This window comes from Chrysochloris asiatica, unplaced genomic scaffold (assembly GCF_000296735.1).
Source record: "Chrysochloris asiatica unplaced genomic scaffold, ChrAsi1.0 scaffold00010, whole genome shotgun sequence".
Taxonomy (NCBI): domain Eukaryota; kingdom Metazoa; phylum Chordata; class Mammalia; order Afrosoricida; family Chrysochloridae; genus Chrysochloris; species Chrysochloris asiatica.
In genome coordinates this window covers 29,786,008-29,808,063 of record NW_006408528.1, presented here as the reverse complement: position 1 = coordinate 29,808,063, position 22,056 = coordinate 29,786,008, and the positions used below count along the sequence as shown (strand labels likewise).

The 22,056-nt window shown below is 35.5% G+C and overlaps 1 protein-coding gene across 1 annotated transcript in view; it reads right to left on the bottom strand.

Moving 5' to 3' along the window:
- Positions 1 to 22,056, bottom strand: part of SEMA3C (sema domain, immunoglobulin domain (Ig), short basic domain, secreted, (semaphorin) 3C) — a 210,478-nt gene that overhangs the window by 49,887 nt on the left and 138,535 nt on the right. The window contains exons 6-10 of the mRNA XM_006834345.1: positions 21,322 to 21,441; positions 19,768 to 19,910; positions 17,961 to 18,075; positions 12,645 to 12,714; positions 10,633 to 10,777 (exon numbers count right to left, since the gene is read on the bottom strand). Coding sequence (XP_006834408.1) covers positions 10,633 to 10,777; positions 12,645 to 12,714; positions 17,961 to 18,075; positions 19,768 to 19,910; positions 21,322 to 21,441 — 593 coding nt within the window. The remainder of the gene's footprint in view (positions 1 to 10,632; positions 10,778 to 12,644; positions 12,715 to 17,960; positions 18,076 to 19,767; positions 19,911 to 21,321; positions 21,442 to 22,056) is intronic.

Genomic DNA, 22,056 nt, shown 5'->3' with positions numbered 1-22,056 from the left:
AAAGTGTATCATTTGTGGAATGTAAAACTTATGATCTCTGTAAACCTTCACTCAATTCACAATAAAAAGTTTCAAAAAATTTTCATCAATTTGCAGAAATAAAAAGGAATGCTAGTAAGTGACTCCTGGTATAGCACTGTGGGTTAATGTGCCGGACTGCAAAGTCAGTTTGAACAGCAAGGTCGGCAGTTCAAGCTCACCAGCTGCTCCTTGGAAACCCTATACAGGGTCGCTATGGGTCAGAACCAACTTGACAGCACTTAGCAACAACAATAAGTAACTAAGAAGTGGTTAAGAAACAGCAACAAAAGGAAAATAGAAAAAAAAATTAAAATTTCCCAATGAATATAAACCACCTCAGAAAAGAGCAGACCTTATTTTAGGGTTTATAAATACAGAAGTAACTGGCATTGATGACTGGTGGGGCATTTTTTTTTAACATTCTTTGTCAACCATTGTTTTCTACCACATTGAGACAAATTTCATATACAAAGGAAACAGCACTTTGCTGTTTCCAATCAGTTAGGGTGATATATTGGCTCATATAATTTCGCCTGAATCAGTTTCAAAGCTTGTCAATCCCAGGTCAGAGCAGCACTGTGCTCCATAGGTGTTTCAATTCCTGTGCTTCGGAAGTAGAACACCAAGCCTTTTTTCTGAGTCTTCTCTAGGTGGATTCAAACCTCCATCCTTTCAGTAATTAAGTGCAATTATCTGCACCACTCAAGGAGTCATTTCCTTCCCCCATTCTCACTAAGGAGCTTTAATCTTTTCTTTCTTATATTTATGTTGTTTGTTGTTAAGTGCCGTTGCGTTCGTTCCGATCCATAGTGACTCTGTATAGGGTTTCTAAGAAGCAGCTGGTGAGCTTGAACCACAATCTTGTGGATCAAACAGACTTATTTATGTAACAGCATAAAAATGAACATGTTTTATATTTTATATCCCTCATAGATTGAACTTTGTTGCTTTCTAGTGGAGCACATAAAATGTCTGTGTTGTATTAGATTACTTGATATTGCACTTCTTCCCAAACAGATCTGTTTGTTCTTTTGGCAGCCCATGGTGATTTCAATACTGTTCTCCAACGTCATTATTCATTAACAATCTGTGATAAGCAGATGAAACAGCCTTGTTGCTGAAATCAAAGAGGACTTAAAATACTTACTGATGGAGATCAAAGACAAAAGCCTTCAGTGTGGATTGCACCTCAATGTAAAGAAAACTAAAATCCTCATCACTGGACCAATTAAGTAACATCATGATAAACTGAGGAAAGATTAAATTTATCAAGCACTTTATTTTGTTTGGATCTACTATCAACGCTTATGGAAGTAGCAGTAAAAAAAAATTAAAGCATGTATTGCATTTGGCAAATCTGCTGCACAAGACCTCTTTAAGGTATGGAAAAGCAAAGATGTCCATTTGAGGATTAAGGTGCGCCTGATCTAAGCCATGCCATTAGCAAAAGTTTCATATGCATGTGAAAATTGGACAATGAGTAAAGAAGATCATAGAAGAATTGATGCATTCGAGTTAAGGTGTTAGAGATGAATATTAAAAGTACCATGGACTGCTTGAAGAACAAATAAATCTGTGCTGGAATGCTCTTAGAAGCCAGGATGGCGAGACTTTTTCTCTCATATTCCAGAAATATTATCTGGAGGGACCAGTCCCTAGAGAAGGACATCATGCTTGATATAGTGGAGTGCCAGCAAAATTGAGGAAGACCCCCCAAAAGATGGATTGGCACAGTGGCAGTAGCAATAGGCTCAAACGTAGTGATTGTAAGGTTGGTTCAGGACCGGGCAGTATTTTGTTCTGTTGTGCATAGTGTCATTATGAGTTGGAATCAACTTGATAGTACCTAACAACAATATTAATATGTATGTCTGTTCTTAGGGCAACTTTTATTCAGAAAGCATTTTGGTGTGATCAGATTAAGATATAAGAATAAACAGCTACTGTTGTCTTCCAAAAGGAGCCCTTCTGGTGCGGTAGATTACTAACCATCTAGGCAATGGTTGAAACCGAGTAGAATGCTCCGTAGGAGAAAAATGCTGTTCCTGTTAACTTTTACAGTCTGAAAAATTCTAGGAACAGTTCTATTCTGTGCTATAGGGTCACAATGAGCCAGAACTGACTGAATGTCAGTGGGTTTATTGTCTTCTAGATTAAAGTATTCTACTAAGGAAAATAAAAATATTCAAGGCAAAATAAATACGGAAACATACACATAGTGATTCAAGACGAATGTAAAGTAAACATTGGTGCTTGCTTAATAATGAATGGACCCATATGCTTAAAAGCCAATCATGTTTAACAGAATTCAGAATAGTGGCAAGCTTAGGCTAGTAGGGTCAATGGACAGGTTTAGAGATGAGAAAACAAAATTTGGACTATTCAGAGAACTGGAGCTGCAAATCCTTTGGTATTTGCTGGATCAAAGATCCCAGAGTAGAGGAAAGAGAGTGGATAGAGACAGCCAGAAGTAAATGCAAAACCAGTAAGAGAAGGGAGTGACTGGCGTAGTCAAGAGTGGCAGATCTTCACTTTATCCTTAATAGATGAGTCATATATGGACAAGAAGAATTCAGCAGTGTTCCAAAATTTGGATTTGTTTTGGGCATTGTTCTTTTAAACAGCATCTTGAGAGAAACTGATGTTAGGTTTATAACCTTGGTATGGTAGGCTGTTTCTTTGACCTGAAAGAATTACGTATTGAGAACATGCATTTATATATAAATTGGCTTTATCTTCCTTACAGTAATTTTCTGCTGCATACCAGATCCCTCTGTGCCAGTCTTACTATGCTATGCAGAGCTTTCAGGCCTCACTTATTAATTTCTATTTTGCATTATAGTGTTTGCTGCACCTTTTGCCTGAAACACCCTCCCTTACCCTAGTTATCCATATCCAACCACCCTTTGAGGCCAGTTCCATCTCACATTTCAGATCTCTTCCTAAACACTATTGTCCCACTACAATCTCTCTCTCCTCTGACTTCAATAATATTCACTGCATTATTAGCATGCTTTGAATAATAATGTGAGCTATTAACTTTTCATATCTGTGTAATTTATGTGTTTAATATTATTGTAAGCTTTTCTAATTAAACATCTGAAAACATCTAAAATGAATAAAATAAACATAACCTAAGAGCAACTCAAAGATATATCTAACCAACAAAAGTGTCAGTAATGGACTTCCCTTTTCCTTGCTACAGTTGACTACGTGGATCATTAGTTTTCTGTGTTTTGTTTATTTATTGCTGTATTTGGAGATGGTTCTGCTCCAATTATAAATATATGTTAAATATATTTTCTTATACTTTCATTAGGTTTTGTTTAAACAGGATGTACATACAAACACAGTTTCTTGCAGAAGGCTTATACACGTTGCAGTGGAATCATGTAATATGTTAACTTGGCAACAGACAGAGTCTGCTGTCGCTGGCTGCCCTTTCCAACATACCAAAGGTGTCTTGTTTCTTCCACAAACTTGAATTACTTATGGAAAAACATTCTGACACAATTGGCAGGCTTCTTTCTACTGACTTGGGCTTGCTGGTTGGGGCCGTTTACTAACACAGCGATCAACTCTGCTTTAAAAGAAGCACTTATAGGGCACACCAGAGTGATAGCATAACATTTATACCAGTGTCTGTTCTTTAAGAACATAGTCATATATTTACATAGTTGACTTAGCAACTGGACTACTGTATGAAGGAAAACAGTTTGACGGTCACAGTTGATCCTTCATTGGGAGGACTTCAGAGACAACATTCTCCCCTTGAGAAGAGAGAAAGCTTTAGGTCACTTGGCTGCTGATCTTCTGGCTACATGAGAGGGATAGTAAGCCCTGGAAGTCCTGGGAAAAGATGGTCACTGGCCATGCTGAGTCAGAGAGTTGACATCATAGTGCACTGCTCGGTGAAGGGTGGAGGAACCACATTTCCAGGAGGAGTTCCAGAACTCACTTCCCATTCTCACTCTTTTATTCCCTAAAGATCGCTCATCTGACAATTGTTTATTAATTTAAAGGAACTGCTCTGGTCTCAGCACCAGATGTAAGAGACCACATTATAGAAATATGTCTTAAAATTGACTACTCCCTTTTTATTCAGACTCTGCTCCAAATGTATCCACTAAGCTCTAGCTATAATGTTTTAGAACTGGAAAAATGCTTGCAAGTGCAGAAATAGTGAAAATTGGGACTGTTAGTAGAATTTTCTAATTAAGCATTGGTTTGTTTTGTTTTACTACAAAGTGTCTATTTCCACATTTTATATAGTGTATTTACTACTCTGTATTAATGTTTTTCTCATTGTGATTCTCAGAGTCCAATGCTTCTGTTAAGGTGGCTTATGAGTTGCCATGTGGGTGAAGAGTTTGATATGGGTAGGGCCAGTGGCAGCACTTCTTCAGGGAAAAATTCCTGATTTGTAGCATATGACAATTTCCATGGTGTAAATATTACCACTGTGGTGAATCAAACTACCAATATGATGCCACTGAGTTGAGAAAAGATGCACACAATCTGCTCTTCTGAGTTTGTGCAAGCTGGTTTCAGCTCACAGCTGCATAATAAGGCTTTGAGGTCTTAAATCCTGATTTAACCACAGTTGCTGTTGTTGTTGTTAAGTGCTGTTGAGTCAGCTCTGACTCATAATGACCCTGTATAGGGTTTCCAAGGAGCAACTGGTTGGTTTGAACTGCTGACCTTGTGGTTAACAGTCAAGTGCTTATTCAACAGCACCACACTAGGACTCCAAGTCTCGATCTGCTTTTTTTTTTTTTTTCTCTTTTCTGTTTTGTTTTTTAATGTATACAAAGACACTCACAAATATCTAATCATTAATAAAACCCTAAGGACACATTCTGCAAGCCTGCCTACTGGCCGCCAGCACACAGCCTTTCTCTTTCCATGCCTCTAGAGTCCTCAGCTGCTCTATCTCTCCATGCCATCATTTCTGCCTCCATCTATGGTGTCTCTGCTTCTCTGGACAAGGTTCCACATTCTGCTCATGCTCTTCTCCCTTGATGGTCTTAGGGTCCTCTGTTCCTGGAATGTAAGTTTAACTACTACCCCCTTTTGTTACAAAACTTCTACCTTTACAAAGTGACTATTGCAATTAATCATGATAACAATTACTCACTATTGAATTATAAGAATCTTATCCCCATCTCTTTTCACTAGTCCTGTCTAGACAAGAGGAAAACTATTCAGTGTGGATTCTACCTTCTCCCACATTCTGAAACTAAACTCCCTCTTGAAAATTTGTAAGCCAGTCACTTCATGCCTTTATTGCCCTCCATTTTAGGCAGCCAATATCTAAGTTGCCCATCCCTATCAATCCTGTGTACAGAAGGGATATGTTTGATCCTTGATGTGGAACTTCTTCCCTCTCAGTTGGTATTTTGAGCTACTACAGCTATAAGTATAGGTCAAGTTCATCAACCCATAGCAATTTTCACTTGTTTCCTTTATCAAATTTCTTTATCTTCCTCTATTCGAGTTCTGACCATCAAGCCAGTGTAGCTAGGTCAAAGGGGTACTATCTGCAAGTACGGGTGTTCTTGTGCACCTCCCCTCTCTTCATATCAGCTGGATGCTTCACTTTCGACTCTAGACATCTGTGGCTTGTCCATGGGCTTAGCAGTCTCCTTAATTTGTTTTATTTATTTCTCTCAGGGGTTTCTCTTAAGGTTTTATTTGGGGACAAACAGAATTTTGCTGCTATAAAGACTATAATTTATCCTATACAAATCAGAATCAATGATAAATGTACATGCTATCACAACTATGACTAGGTCATTACAAATAGCAATAATTGCCCCAAATATAACTTACCTGTGGAATGTATGATTAGTATCTGAAAGTCATGATATACAATGAATGAAATAATGAAAGCCTTTGGTCATAGTGGAAGTTGCAAGTTACTAAATCTCTTCCATTCTCCCTTCTCTAACGCCATCGTTGCTTTTTAATCCAACATTCCTTAAGTCCCTAAATTGACTATATTTGTTGACTTAATTTTCTTTGTATGCAAAGTAATTAAATGTTTGGTCCATCTTCTGCTAAGCTAACACCATCAAAGATAGATAATTTTAAAGATTCATATGATAGGATTTTCTTGCCAGTCATGATTAATTATGGCTTTTTAAAATTAAATGCTCTTATAGATAAGTGGTAATTCTGATAATCCTTCCAAAGTTAATTGAAAGTTCATGGTAATATATAAAATTAATATTCATGATTAAGCCTTGAACTTCCTAGTCAGAAAACTCAACCCCTTTAATTGTATAAGTAAAAAGTAGGTTCTTTAAAGGCTTAGCAAATTATTTTTCCTATTTTTTTTTTAATTGCCCTGTGTGTAGGAAAGAAGAGTGAGGAAAATTGAATACACTTGGAATCAATTAGCCCATTGGACTAATAGAACATGTGAACATTAGTCTACTAAGACAAGACTTAAATGGGTTCCACTCCCACTACCGACTATTCTGATAAGGATTACATTAAAAGGCCCTGGATAGTGTGGGAGAAAATGTGGACCAAAATTTAAAATTATAAGAAACACACCAGGTTTACTGGTCAGAAAGAGACTGGAGGAACTGGAGACAATGTGCCTTAGATACCTTCCAGATTTGGAACTGAATTCACCCTCAGTTTTTAGGCAAACAGTACATAGGCATAAAGGAGGGACAGTAACACCAGTGAGGTACGTACAGCATGGAATGGTCAACCATTCAAGACCAAAAGGGCAGTATTTACCCAAGGACAAACTCAGAAGGGTTGGAAGACAAGGTTGAATGAAAGCAGGAATCAAAGGAGAAAGTGGACTAACTGATATTACATGGACGGGGATTGCAGTCATTGTAATGAAATGAAATGTGTGATTTGTTGAATGTAAAACTGATGATCTACATTATAAAGTTTCATTCAAGTCACAATAAAAAGTTTAAAAAAACTTATATAAAACAACAGTATTATATAAGATGGTGAGAAAATAAGGAATAAACAATATATTGCAAATTAACTTTAATGCTAACAAAAAAGCTAAATTGAATCAGCAATGAGATAGTTATCTAAAAGAATATTGACAAAGAATTTTAAATTTAAATGCAAAGTGCTTCAATTTGTTAAAATAAGTATGTTCCTAGCTATCTTTAAATTTTTCACAAAATCATTACTTGTTTCCACTATATTTTATAAGGATCCCTGGCAATGTAGTAGTTAAAATTTTGGCTGCTGATGGAAAGGTCAGTGGTTCCAATGAGAACTTTGAACTGGTTCTTCTTAGTGCCAATGAAGTGAAACCAAAACAGAACTGTAAAGTGCGAGTACCGAACCAGTAATCAGAATGGAAATCTAATCTCCCTCTTAGGAAGAGTGTGCACAATGCATAGCAACCAAATGTCTTCACTGACAGAGTGGAAAACACCAGTGCCCAGCTCAAAGATGATGGCTAAATGTTTAAATGAGTCTTGGTCTTCACAGTCCAGGTATTAATCCATTCACTCACATCAGGCTCATGAAAAGGCTCTCTACTCCTCTTCTGAGTTTGCCATTCCAGGACTCTGACCTGCAACTCTTCCAGTCCCAGTGATAGTTTTGATATATCCACATTTTACAAAGTTGGATCTGTGCTAGAGTCACTGTGTTAGTCATGACTAAACAAATGCAAATCAGTTCAAAGCCTTGGTTGAACCCACCCAGTAGCTGTGTCAGAGAAAAGACAAAGAATTGGTTTCCTTAAAGATTTGTTGTTGCTTCTTTTTAAGTACCTCGAGTTGGGTCTGACTCATAGTAACCCTGTATAGGGTCTCCAAGGAGCAGCTGGTGAATTTGAACTGTGGATCTTTAGGTTAGTAGTTCAGTGCTTATCCTGCAGTGCCAAACCAGGACTCAGTAAAGATTATTGTTGTTGTTGTTAGATCTGACTTCTTGTGAGCCTACAGACAAGAGATCAAAACACTACCTTGTCATGGACCATTCTCACAATAGTTGTTAATCTTGAACCCATCGCTGTTGCCACTGTACTAATCCATCTCATGGGAGTCTTCGTCTTTTTTGCTGACCTCCACTTTACCAAGCATGATGTCCTTCTCCAGGAATGGGTCCCTCCTGATAACATGTCCAAAGAATGATAGACAAAGTCTGGCCATCCTGGCTTCCATGGAGCATTCTGGCTGTGCTTCTAACACAGATTTGTTTATTCTTCTAGCAGTCCACGGTACTTTTAATATTCTTCTCTAACACCATAACTCAGACGCAACAATTCTTCTATGATCTTTCTTGTTCACTGTCCAACTTTCATATGCATATGAAGCTACTGAAACTATCATGACTTGGGTCAGGTGCATCTTAATCCTCAAACTGATATCTGTGCTCTTCAACACTTTAAAGAGGTCATGTGCATCAGATTTGCCTAATGCATTACATGGGCTATTTTAGTTTTATGACTTCTGCTTCCATGAGTGCTGATAGTGGATCCAAGCAAAATGAAGTCTTTGGCAACTTCAATCTTTTCTCCATTTATCATGATGTTATTTATTGGTCTAATGGTGAAGATTTTTGTCTTCTTTACATTGAGATGCAACTCATACTGAAGGTTATGATATTCAATCTTTATCAGTAAGTATTTCAAATCTGCCTCACTTTCAGCAACAAGGTTGTATCATCTGCATATCTCAGTTTTTAATGAGTCTCCTGTCAATCCAGATGCCATCTTGTTCCTCATAATCCAGTTTCTTGGATTATTTGCTCAGTGTACAGATTGAATAAGTATGGTGAAAGAATACAACTCTGGCACACATTTTTCCTAATTTTAAGCCATTCAGTGTCTCCTTGTTCCAACCATAGTCTATGTACATGTTCCCCATCAGCACAATTAAGTATTCTGGTAAAGATTACAGTCTGGGAAACACTACGGGGCTGTTCTACTCTGTCATAGATAGTCCCTATGAATCAGAGTGAACTCAAATGTATACAACAAAAACAACCACCATATTTTATATGTTCCACTCTATTCTGTGACAGGCAGAGATATAAGAACATTATACTCCTCTTTACAGACAATTGTGCAACAACTTCTCTCAATTAGTGTTTTGTATACCTTTGACAGAGAAAAAAACTAATCAATATACATAAAGGAATCATCATACTAGGACAACTGAAAATATAAGAAGAATGTTATCATTAGAATCTAGAAACAAATCCAATTCCAAGGTGCTAGGTTGATATGTAACTTTATCTGCAAACATAGTTTTCAAATAGCTTCTTGTTGAGTGTCGTCAAGTCAGTTTTGACTTATAACGACCCTTTACACGGTTTGAACTAATGACCTTGTGTTTCTCAGTACAGTGCTGATCCTACAGCGCCACACTAAGAGTCCCAATATCACCTGGTTGTTGATGTTACTGTTGTTAAATGCTGTCAAATTGGTTCTGACTCATAGCGACCCTGTATAGTAGGGTTTCCAAGGAGCAACTGGAGAGCCTGTTGATCTTGCAGTTCAAACTGAAAATGCAGTCCAGCACATTAACCTACAGTGCAGTAGTATCAAAATTACATGGCATAAATGTATCTACATGCCTCAAAAACAAGAATTCTACTTCAGGCAACTTCCATTTGCTCAAGTATCATCTAATATATAATCAATATCCCTATCATTTTCCTTTGAATTGCTCACTGCAGTTTATGATTTACACCTTTCTAAAGAATACTAGTTCTAATTGTGTATTATTTTATAAATTATGAGCATTTAATTTATATATAACGTTTTTGTTGCAATTATTTGCTCATATATACTAAGTATTGTACTTCTTTTAAAAAATATAGTGTTTTATTTTTAACTACAAATATCCATCAAGAATATCCACATAGAATTTCTAAATTTTCCCCACATGATTTTATTTCATTAAGGCAAAATAAATATCTTTATACAAAGATGTCTAATGATGGTTTGAGCTCAGCTGCTGATCTAAATGTTGGCAGTTCAAGCCATCCTGCAGAAGGAAGTCTAGACCACCTGCTTTTGTAAGTATATGGCCAAGAAAACCCCATGTTACAATTCTACCTTGTGACACATGGGATCACTTCAGTGGAAATAAGGCTGGACTCCATGGAACCATCTTGGTCTTTTGATTCTAGAAACTAGTATTCACATTCTTATGCTGGCATCTAAAAATTAATTCCAAACTATAATTCATAGTCTAACAAATTAAGGAAATATCTGTCTCTTCTGACTTAAAATGCCTCTAAATCTAAATAAAATTTAGTTAGCAATAACAATTAGAAAAATAGTGTGAATTATAATATGCTATTGTTGTTAAGAGCCATTAAGTTGTTTCTGATTTCTATTGACCTTGAACAAGGCTTTTGAGGAGTGGATGGTGGGACTGAACCCCCAAGCTTTAGGTTAGCAGTACAGTGTTTATCCTAGAGCACCACACCATGGCTTGAACTATAACATAAATGACATATTATTAAAAGCCTTAATCGGGGACCCTTGAGCTAAAATATTATGATGAGTATACCAGTAAGCCTATAGTTGCATGATGTTAATGTTATTTTAAATCATAGTTTTTATAACAGTAAAATAAACAGGAAACTTTCTTGAATACTTACAGTTCCTGGGCGAGGATATGGAATTCTGCCCTGATAGGAAATCAGCTGATGATTGGGCCCTTCTTTGTGGGCAAAAGGTCCATTAAACACAGTCTGAATATCAGATAAATGATACACACAAACGGCTGATCCTTTAAACACTGAACTGACAGTAGAAAACAGAAGAAGATAAATTATGTTAATTTCCTATACTTGAATATCATTTACAAAAAAATAGATGCCAAACATTGTAATAGAAAGTTGATAAGATTCGTTTTAGAAAAACTGAATACTATGATACACACAGGCAGAGCTGGAAAAATTTCCAACAGTTTTAAGTAAGACCTTGACACATAAGACATTAAAATATTTAATTTATTCATTGAGGCAGTAGGTAGTTACTAATCACTGAAGAGTTTCTCTAACCATATCTTAAAGCCTCTAACTGGTTTATTTAGCCACAACAATGAAATAATTTGTGATTATATTAAGTAACTAAATTTGAATTTCAAATCATGATAAAATGAATATCCTGCATAAGAGGACACCCACCATATCTCTTTGTACTGAATATGTTAATGTAAGTATTCTCACATGTGCTGTGGGCTAATGCGCTACAATGCAAAGTCAGTTTGAACTGCAAGGTCAGTGGTTCAAGTTCACCAGTTGCTCTTCGGAAATCCTATGGGTCACTATGGGTCAGAACCAACTCCATGGCATTTAATAACAACAAAAACAACAATTCTCACATGTTAACATAGTTACTAGTTGGAAAAGTCTAAATTATCATTTTCTAAGAATTTACCTTCTTAATTATAGAAAATTAAAAAAATGAGAGTCCATACAAAGATTTTTTAAACTACCTTTAGTCAAGTTCTTATTTAAATTGTTTGAATCCTAACTAGAAACCAGATCAACTGAAGCCACCATTTTGATTCACAAACTTCTCTCTTATTAGATGACCAATACATAGAGACAATGGGAATAGTTATCTCATTGCCATAAAAAAAAGTTATAGTATCAATAATTCGCATAACTAGAAATAACCATTTAAATATTTTCAATATTATTGCGAGTGTGCTGGTATAAAAATAAATTTAAAAACTTATTTTTATGGAAATCAACATTACCTGGAATTTGGACATTTTTAATTTGTTTACTTCTTTGTGAATTGGAGCAAATTCTGTTAGAATAAGAGTTAAATACATACTGAAGAAAACTTTTTAAATATGTTTTGGGACAAATCTAAACACAACATATAATCAAAATCCTTATTAATTTCCTTTGAATTTTTCATTGCAGTTTGCAATTATAACATCCTTCTTCAAACTAAATGCTAAAATGTTTAGATTTCTATTTTATGGTAATTCTAAATTGACCAACGCACTACTATAATATTATGCTGAATTCATAGTTAATATTCCAGATGCAATTTTTTTAGAGAAGGATATGTGTAGGGTGAGAATAAAGTGAATTTTCTCCAAGTACATGGTAATTGGGATTGTCAATGGAAACTAGAAGACATCAAACTTTTATCAGGTATGAAACATTGGCATATGGAACTTGTAAACTCACTGTTTTGTTAGTTTCTAAACAGTTATCCCTTTAGACAGCACCAGAGCAGCAAACACTTTTAACAGAAATATCATAAAAAGGGGTTTCAAAGATCATGGCATTTTTCTACAGTATTTTAAAGCCCGTTGGTATTATTTTCTATTTGAATTAGCAGTATTCTAAATATGTCCTTCATATAAAATATCCTATATTCTTTATTCCTACAATCTAATTCATATTTTTAGTTCCTTAAGAAAATTATTACATAATCACTAAAAATACTCTATATAAATCTCTTGAAAGGTTAGTGAAACTTAAGTATATTTTGGTAATCAAGCGAAAGCAAATAAAGCTGAGTATGTAAATCATAAATATTATATGAACTTAAAAACTGAATAGAAAAAAGGAATTTTCAATAATTACTAATGTTCAATAAAGTAAACTGCTTAATTCATAAAATGTAGTAGTTTAATAATTACCTTGATGTTGTAAAAATGCCATAAACTAATGTAGTCCTTGGATTATCCGTTTCCAGCAGAAATACATCCTCTATAAAAGGGAAAATATTATTTAAGTTCCTAAATAGTAACTTGCACCCTAAGGAAAAAAAATCAAATACGGAAAATGGTATTTGAAAAGATACTTCGGCAGTTTCATTATATAATTTGGAAAAGGTACATAGTAAATAAAAAGTAAAGTAAATGAAATATTACAGACACTAAAGTTATATACTGGGAGCACCCTGGCTTTGTAGGTCAGTGGTTCAAGTCCATAGGAGAAAAGATGAGGCTTTCCAATCCTGCAAAGATTTATAATCTCAGAACCCCTACACAGATTTTTTTTTTTTTTTGAGTAAAAACCAAGACAGGACTATCAACAGCAACAACAAAAAGGATAGTGATGAATAATCAGTAACCATATGGGAACCATGCTTGTTGCTCTTAGGTCCCATCCAGTCAGTGCCAAGTCATAGCAATTCCATGCACAACAGAATGAAACACCATCATCTCACAACTCTTGTCATATCTGAGGCCATTGCTGCTGCCACTTTGTCAGTCTTGTTGGGAGTCTACCTGGTTTTCATCGATCCTCCACTTTAGAACACATGATGTCCTTCTCTAGGGACTGATCTCTCCTGACAACATGTCCAAAAAATGATTGACAAAATATCACCATCCTTGTATCTAAGAAATATTCTGACGGCATTTCTTTCGAGAAAGATTTTCCTGTTCTTTTGTCAGTCCACAGTATGTTTTAATATTCTTCAGCAACACATTAATTCAGATGCATCCGTTCTTCTAGGATCTTCCTTAGTCATTGTCCAACTTTCATATGTATACAAGGTGAGTGAAGATACCACGGCTTGGGTCAGGGGCATGTTAGTCTTCCGCTGACATTTTTTATCTTTAGTACTTTAAAGTGGTCTTTTGTAGCAGACTTGTCTAATCCAATAAATCCATTGATTTCTTAACTGCTGCTTCTCTAAGCACTGACTGTCATGATGTTATTTATTGATCTAGTTGTAAGGATTTTTTTCTTTTCTTTACATTGAGGTGCTGCACTCTTTGATCTTCATCGGTAAGTATCTCAAGTCCTCTTCACTTCCAGCCAGTTTTATCTTCTGTGTATTACAGGATGTTAATGAATCTTCCCCCAATCCTGAAGTCACATTTTTCTTCAGAATATCTAGCTTCTCAGATTATTTGCTCAGCAAATAAATATGGTTAAAGCATACAACCCTGGCACACACCTTTCTTGATTTTAAAACACTTCAGCAACCCTTTTTCTGTCTGAATGACTGCCTCAGGAGCACAATTAAGTGTTCTGGAATAACCCTTCTTTATAATAGTGTCCACAGTTTGTCATGATCTACAAAGTCAAAAGCCTTTGCACAGTCAATAAAGCAAAGGTAAACATTTTTTCTGTTATTCACTGCTTTTAAACAAGATCCATTTTACATCTCATGATCCACATCCTCTTCTGAATCTGGATTGAATTTCTGGCAGCTTCCTTTTGATGCAGTGCTGTAATTGTTTTTCAGTTATCTTCAGCAAAATTTTACTTGCACATGGCATTAATGACCTTGTTTAATAATTTCCAGTCTGGTGGGTCATTGAATGGAATGGGCACAAATGTGGATCTCTTCCAATTGGTTGACCAGGGAGTTGTTTACCAAATTTATGGAAATAAATGAATGAGTGCATTAAGCACTGTAGCTGTTGGTTGAAACATTTCTGTTTATATTTTATGAATTCCTGGAGCTAATTTTTTTTGCCCATGCCTTCAGTGCAGCTTGAACTTCTTCATCCAATACCATTGACTTCTGATCATATGTTACCTCTTTAAATGATTAAGTACCTTTTTTTTTTTTTTTTTTTGGTACAATGAATATGTATTACTTCCATCTTCTATTGATGCTTCTTGAATCATTTAATATTTTGTCCATGTTGTTATTGTTAAGTGCTGTTGAGTCGATTCCAAAACATAGTGACCCTGTATAGGGTTACCATGGAGCAGCTGGTGAGCTTTGAACCACCAACTTGCAGTTCATATGATTTTGCAGTCTGACGCATTAGCCCACAGCACCCATGGAATCCATCAATATTGAAGTCTGAGGCTTGAATTTTCCCTTCAATTCTTTTAGCTTGATAAATGCTGAATGTGCTCTTCCCTTTTGGTTTTCTAACTCCACATTTCATTTTAAGACTTGACTCTGTCTTCTCATGTTGCCCTTTGAAATTTTCTGTTCAGTTCTTTTATATCCTTTTCTTCTGTCACTTTAGCTTCTCTAGGCTCGCAAACAAGTTTCAGAGTCTCTTCTGACATCTGCTTTGGTCTTCTCTTTCTTTCCTGTCTTTATACTGACCTTTTGCTATCTATCTTCATGTATGATGTTCTTGGCATCATCCCACACTCTTCTGGTCCTTAGTCATAAGCATCTAATACATCAAGTCTGTTCTGAGGTGGTCTCTAAATGCAGGGGGGATGTATTCAAAGTCTTGAAAATATATTTTGTCTCTCATGGGCTTGTCTTAATTTTCTTAAGTTTAAGCCTGTACTTGCATCTGGGCAACTGATCATCTGTTTCAGTCAGCCAGCTATTGATTTGGCTGATGATATTGAACTTTTCCATTGTCTCTTCCCAGGTTGTTGTTAAGTGCCATCGAGTTGGTTCTGGTTCATAGCATCCCTGGACTTCCAAAGAGTGGCTGTTGAATTTGAACAATCAACCTTCTAGTTCAAACTGACCTTATGGTCCAATGCTTATCCTACAGCGCTACATCAGGATTCCACAGATGTAGTCAGTTTCATTCTTGTGTGTTCCATCTGTTGAGTCTATGCATATTGTCTCCTCTTATGTTGTTGAAAAATTGTATTTACAATGAATAAGTTATTGGTTTTGCAAAATGTCATATGATCTCTAGCATAATTTCTATCATGAAGGCCATGCTTGTATTGCAAATGAGATTCCAGATGAATACAAAAGAAGCTGTGTTATTAAAAAATTAATGATGAAATTGAAATTTCTTAAATAAGGAGCTCCGGTTGCATAGTGGTTACGAATCGAGCTCCAAACCGCAAAGTCAGCAGTTTGAAACCACCAGCTGTTCCATGGGAGAAAGGGAGAAAGATGAGGCTTTCTGCTCCCGTAAAGATTTGCAGCCTCGGAAACCCTGTACAGGGTCGCTATGAGTTGGAACCATCTCCACAGCACATAACTACCATCACCAAGTAGTAAAATCGTAACCATTAGCCTTTCCACATGAGCACAGCGGCTCCATACGATAAGCAGTGGACTGTGAACCAGAAAGCCAGCTGTTTGAGCCTGCCAACTGCTCTGAGGGTAAAGATGAGGCTTTCTGCTCCTGAGAAGATTCAAAGCATCAGAAACCCTGTACATGGTCATTATGAGCCTGAGCTGACTCAACTGCACTTAACAGCAACAACCAGCTTTTCCATGGAGTTCTGGTGTAGAATAAACATTGGACTGTTAACTTCAAGTCTGTGGTTCAAAGCCATCAGCCACTCCTTGGAAACCCTATAAAGTGTCACTATGAGTCAGAACCGATTCAAGAGCACATAACAACAATAGACTTTCCATATGTCAACAAAGGCCTACAATGCTTACCTTTACCTAAACAACAGGAAAGATGGAACCATTCTAAGTCATTGTAGCATAAACCTACTTGCAACTGACTTTGGACAAATAATGGTAGATTATGACATGACGACCATGAAAGAATTGGTACATTTGAGGTATGGTGTTGGCGAAGAATATTGACAGTACACTGGACTGCTGCCAGAAGACCAAATCTGTGCTGGAAGAAGTACAGCCATAATGCTCCGTAGAAACCAGGATGGTGAGACTTCGTCTACCATACTTTGCACATATTAGGAGGGACAAGTCCCTGGAGAGTCAGGGAATAAGAGGAAGACCCCAAAAGAAATTGATTGACACTGTGGTAGGACACTGGGCTCAAATGTAACAACAATTGTGAGTATGGTGCAGGACCAGACAGTGTTTCCTTATGTTGTGCACAGGGTTGCTACTTGCTCCTTTCAGCAAGATGGTATGTTACAAAATGATGATTATTTAGAACTATTTCCTAAAAAAAAACTAATAAAGAAAACATGATGATGTATGAGGAGACCAACTACCTATCTCAGTTTTTATAACTGTTAAAAGCATTGGACTGCTAACTGTAAATTTGGTGGTTCAAACCAGCCAAGCTGCTCCTCATAAATCCTATACAGGATGACTAGGCATTAGAGATGACTCACTAGCACATAACAACAACAACATATTTTTATTGCTTATCTCCTACCCCAAGATCTGAGAATAATCAGTGTTTTACATTTTCATGCATTAAGGCAAAGAAAAAAGTCATTTGTAAGTGTTATTTTGTAAATATAATACTGAAGTGTAACAAGTTATTTTCTGATTGAAAAGAGAACGATTCCTTTTTTGGAAAGAATCACACTGTTTAGCCTTATTTGACTTGGAAAAGAAAAACATTCTTGTTTCATGCAAATACTTATCCCAGGATTACCAAAGCAGGACTAAGACAGGGGCACAAGTCTCCTAATTTTTAGTCTGACATTTTCCACGTAACTTCTATTTTGCCCATTAGGTGCAATAGAAAAATATATAGCTATATTGTCATACAAACTGATTTCAAATCAGAATACTAGGTATTCTAATACAGATGAGAACTCCTGGTGTGGTTCTGTAGGATAAGCACTGTACTACTAACCACAAGTTCAGTGATTTAATCCCACTAATAGCTCTCTGGACACCTTATACAGGGTCGCTATGATTCCATGGTGCTTAACAACAACAACAGCAAGATAGATGAAATACACATTCATCTATAAAAGTCCAAGCATATCATTGATGGTGGGCAGTTGTGTGGTGGAGCTGATGCCAACTTCTAGCGAACCTGTATAGAGTTTCTGAGACTATAAAACTTTACGGAAGTCTCATCTCTTTCCAAGCATATCATTGCTGTTCTATAAATTTTATTAACATCTCTGTCTCTCTCTCACATGCACACACACACACTCATGTTCATATATCATGGTGAATTCAATGAACTACATGTTTCAGCAGTGTACTTAACAGCTAAACAAATAAAAATACTTAATGAAAATTTATGAAGAGATCATTAATTCAGATTAGCACATTATTTATGCTGAAAATATGCAGAGAAAATACATCTTCTGACAGTTTATTGAATAATATAAAACTTACCTACTAGTTTTCAAAATATATTTTTCAGTCTCAAATTACATACCAAGTTCATCAAAATGTGTTTCTGGACCATCTTCATCCATTACTGAACACACTAGTCTCGCTTTCAAAAACGTGGTCCACTTATTGACAAGGCTACGCAGTCCACCAGTGTCATTCTGAAATCAAATTGACCAAATCAATATTTGACCATTAAAAATTCAAATGAAACCTTTATCACTTAAGTCATTTGCAATACTGCTGGAAGATAACAATGTTGATCCCCACATCTGTACAATAATGACAATTAATATTTAAGAGCTCTGGTGTTTCTGTAGGATAAGCACTGGTGGCTAACCACAAGGGTTGGCAGTTCAAACCACCAGACACCACTCGGGAGAAAGATAAGGCTTTTTGCACCCATAAAGATTTACAGCCTCGGAAACCCTATAGAGGGTTACTATGAATTAGAACCAATACTGTTTTAGTATCATTTCATGAAACAGCTAGGGTTATAATATCATTGTCTTCTACTATGGTATCAGGTGGAAATGTCTCAAATGAATTTCATAAATAGATGTCCTAAAGGTTTCTAACTATAATAATGTTCACTGGAAATGGAGTCCTGATGTAGCACTATAGGATGAGCCCTGGTCCCACCAGCCACTCCTCAAAAACCCTAAACAGGGTCACTATGAGTTGGAAACGCTTAAATGACACTTAACAACAATATAATCAAAATACTAAAACATCATTACGTACAATATATGTATTAATTTGCTTCTGTTGATAATTCATCATTTACAATATGAACATAAATTGCTGCATAAGGGGGCATCAAAAGTTAAGGGAAAAATGAAATTTTTCTATTGACATATTGAAGCTCCCTGGTATACATCAAATTCTATTTGCAAATTCTACCGTTATAAGGAGAGTGAGTTAGTCCTTAAGCCAAATGGTCCCCAGTATTTCTCTGGATTATCAGTTAATCCTCAGTATTTCTAAACCAAATGCGTTCATATACTTATTTCTCTGGTGGGCCTAAAAAATGGGATTAAGCTTCTTAACAAATTATTCTTTGGATAAAATAATTTTGATTTTAAAAAAATGGTGCCTCCAAGCTTTCCTCCTTTCTCCTGCCTTTTATGAAGTGGTTGAGCAGTAGCTGGCCTTCACAGTTAGTGGTGCAATACAATATTTAAAGATAAAATATTTAGAATATTAAATGCTTTAAGAAATACTTTTGCATACATGATGTTAACTCTAAATGAACAAGGATGAGCTATATAACTCCAATATGGGAAAACATGATGACTTGTTGTTTTTTTGGTATTTGAACTTCCATTTATAATTATTATAATCAAAACTGTATTTTAATAAACCATTTCTTAATTTCCACTATTTTTAATAGTTCCTCACTAATTGTCTTTTATTGAAATTTATATTTAATAAACAAAATTTATTTTGTTTCTTTAGGTAAATATACATTTCAGCTATTCATTTTAATACCAATGTAATGAATGAAAAATAAACAAAAAATTTTCAAACTATATATATTTTTAACAACCAATAAAAATATGACCTTGAATTTTATTTGATTAAAATAGAAAATGCTTATCTTTTGTGGTGAATGTGATTGAACAATAGATAAAAAATATGTCTGCCACAGTTTCAAATCCAATCCATAGTGACATCATAGGAGAGAATAGAACTGTGCAGAGGGTTTCCAACATTGTAAATATTTATAGAAGCAGATGACCATATCTTCCTCTCATGTAACAGCTTGTGGTTCAAACAGTCTACCTTTCAGTTAGTAGTCAAGCACTGGAATTGCTAAGTCTATCATTAAATTCCAACCATATAGGACTTACAGGGCATATTCTAGCAATCATGGAGTGAATCTGTTTAGTGCTTCTGCTGTTGTCTGTCAGTTTCTCTTTGAAGAAGAAGTACACCTTAGCATCATTAGGATCAGTGCCATCTGGGATGACGTGTGCGTCCACAAACATAGGTTCTGTGAAAAAAATATTCAGACTATACATACTCGGATTGAACATGCATCTACAGGTCAACCAAGCAGACCACAGGCACATGCTTTCTCCATCTACGCTGCAGAAGAGCAATGCAATCTTCATAGGCAGACATCTAAGAGCATCAATTCTATTCATTTGACATATCACATTTGGAATGTCAAGTACCACAAAGTATAGCTATAGTATAATAGCTTAAACTATTTATCTCTGTCTGCAATATATTCTGGAAAGGCAGAAATTGCAAAAATTCTTTGTGCATTGATGAGTTTTAAAAAAATCAAAAAGCTTTTCTGGCAGTGATTACCCATGGAATCTGGTGGGGGAAAAATGTTTGTTTTTAAAGTGTGGTTTTCAGTCTAGTGCATATAAATTCAAACTCACTGAAGCAGAATGAGGAACTGGTACTCCAAGATCTGAAAAATACATCTTCTAATGATACAGCCTATGAAATGAAGGGGAAACTTTTCACAGGAAAAAAAGTTCCATCGTTTGAAGAAATAGAGGGTTTCCTTATTTCAAGAACAAAACAACTTTTACAGTAATCTATTTCCAGACATACTGGAGTAATAATTTAAAGTAATAAATGGACAATCAGTGCTTTCTTGTACTGGCCTATCAATAAAATAAGATGCTTAAATATGGTGAGATTCATGCTTAGCTGTGTGGTTAAGTGAAATGCCAAATTTGGCATCGGTTAGAATCTTTCCCCAAGGTGAACTAGAAAATGCCTTAGTAGTTTCTTCCTCCTCTTAAACTATAGCAACTGATTGGAATCATAAAGTAAGCTCAAATAAGCATCCTTCTTGCGGTGAATTCCACGTGACCCTAAAAATTGGAAACAACTGAACACTGATAATAAAGTTATCATATCCATGATTTCCAGTAAGTATTAGTAAAATTATGGTAAAGTAATATGTACTAGTTTTATAATCTATAGAATAAATAAAGAAACACAAATAGGAGTTTCTAAATATCACCAATATATTCATTTTATCTAAACACCAAAAACGTAGGGTACTTTTTACATTTGTCATTATTACACTATTTAAGCAGTTAAGTATAGTAAAATGCATATTTAAATGCAATGTCTTATGATTAAATTATTGGAAAATATGTTACATTCCTTTTCTTTCATACTGATGCTTGTTAAGATGAATACCACTCACTTTTACTCATTCATGTATGAAATTAATAAAATAAATAGTTAAAATAGGAATTATGGGCTATTTAAATTATTTACTTATCATAAGTATTATAAATCATAACATATAGAATTATCATTAACAATGACAAATCTTGTATTTTCATGTGTTAAATAGCTTCTACTATGGAATTAGATAAATTAGTTCAAACCATGGTGCTTTAAAAACATTGCAGAAAATATTGCCGTACCACTTAGCCATTTGGAATTGTGCTGATCAGTTCTGACTGCATTTCTCTTAGTTAAACTTCGAAAAATAGCAGCATCTGTCCCCATGAAATCTATATACATTCCAGAGAAAAGCTCCTCATCTGTGAAAAAATAGAAAATTTTAATGCAACTTTTAATGTTTTTAAAGCTATCGGAGAAATTGGGGCGATATTATTTATAGTAGATTATCATACAGATTGTAAAGTCTTTATAATTGTTCATTGGTTTCCATTGTCCATTAAAATAAAAATTACATAAAGTTGAACTTATCCTCATTATTGTTTACATTACCTTCACTATATTTAAAAACAATCAAACCTGTACTATGGGAAAATATAAATTTTTACAGTTTGATGAACTGGATCTTTGCTTATGAAGGCAGTTTATCAAAAATCCAACCAAAATAGAAGGATTCTTCACATCCAAGATCAAGCTTCTTTTCTTAGTGCACTGGGTTGATAGGGACGGTCAACTTAACAATTTGGCTGTCAAAATGGGGTGCTAAGGCATGAAGTGACTGGTTTAGAAGCTTTCATGAGTGTTCTTAGTTTCAGAACAAGGAGAATAAGGTAGAATCCCCACTTAACAGTTTTCCTCTTTCCCAGATGGATCTGATGAAAGGGGATGGGGGATGATGGTGATAGAACTTTATGATTCAATTATGAGTAATTGTTAGCAGAATTAATTGCAATTGTCACAACTGTAGTTGTAGAAGA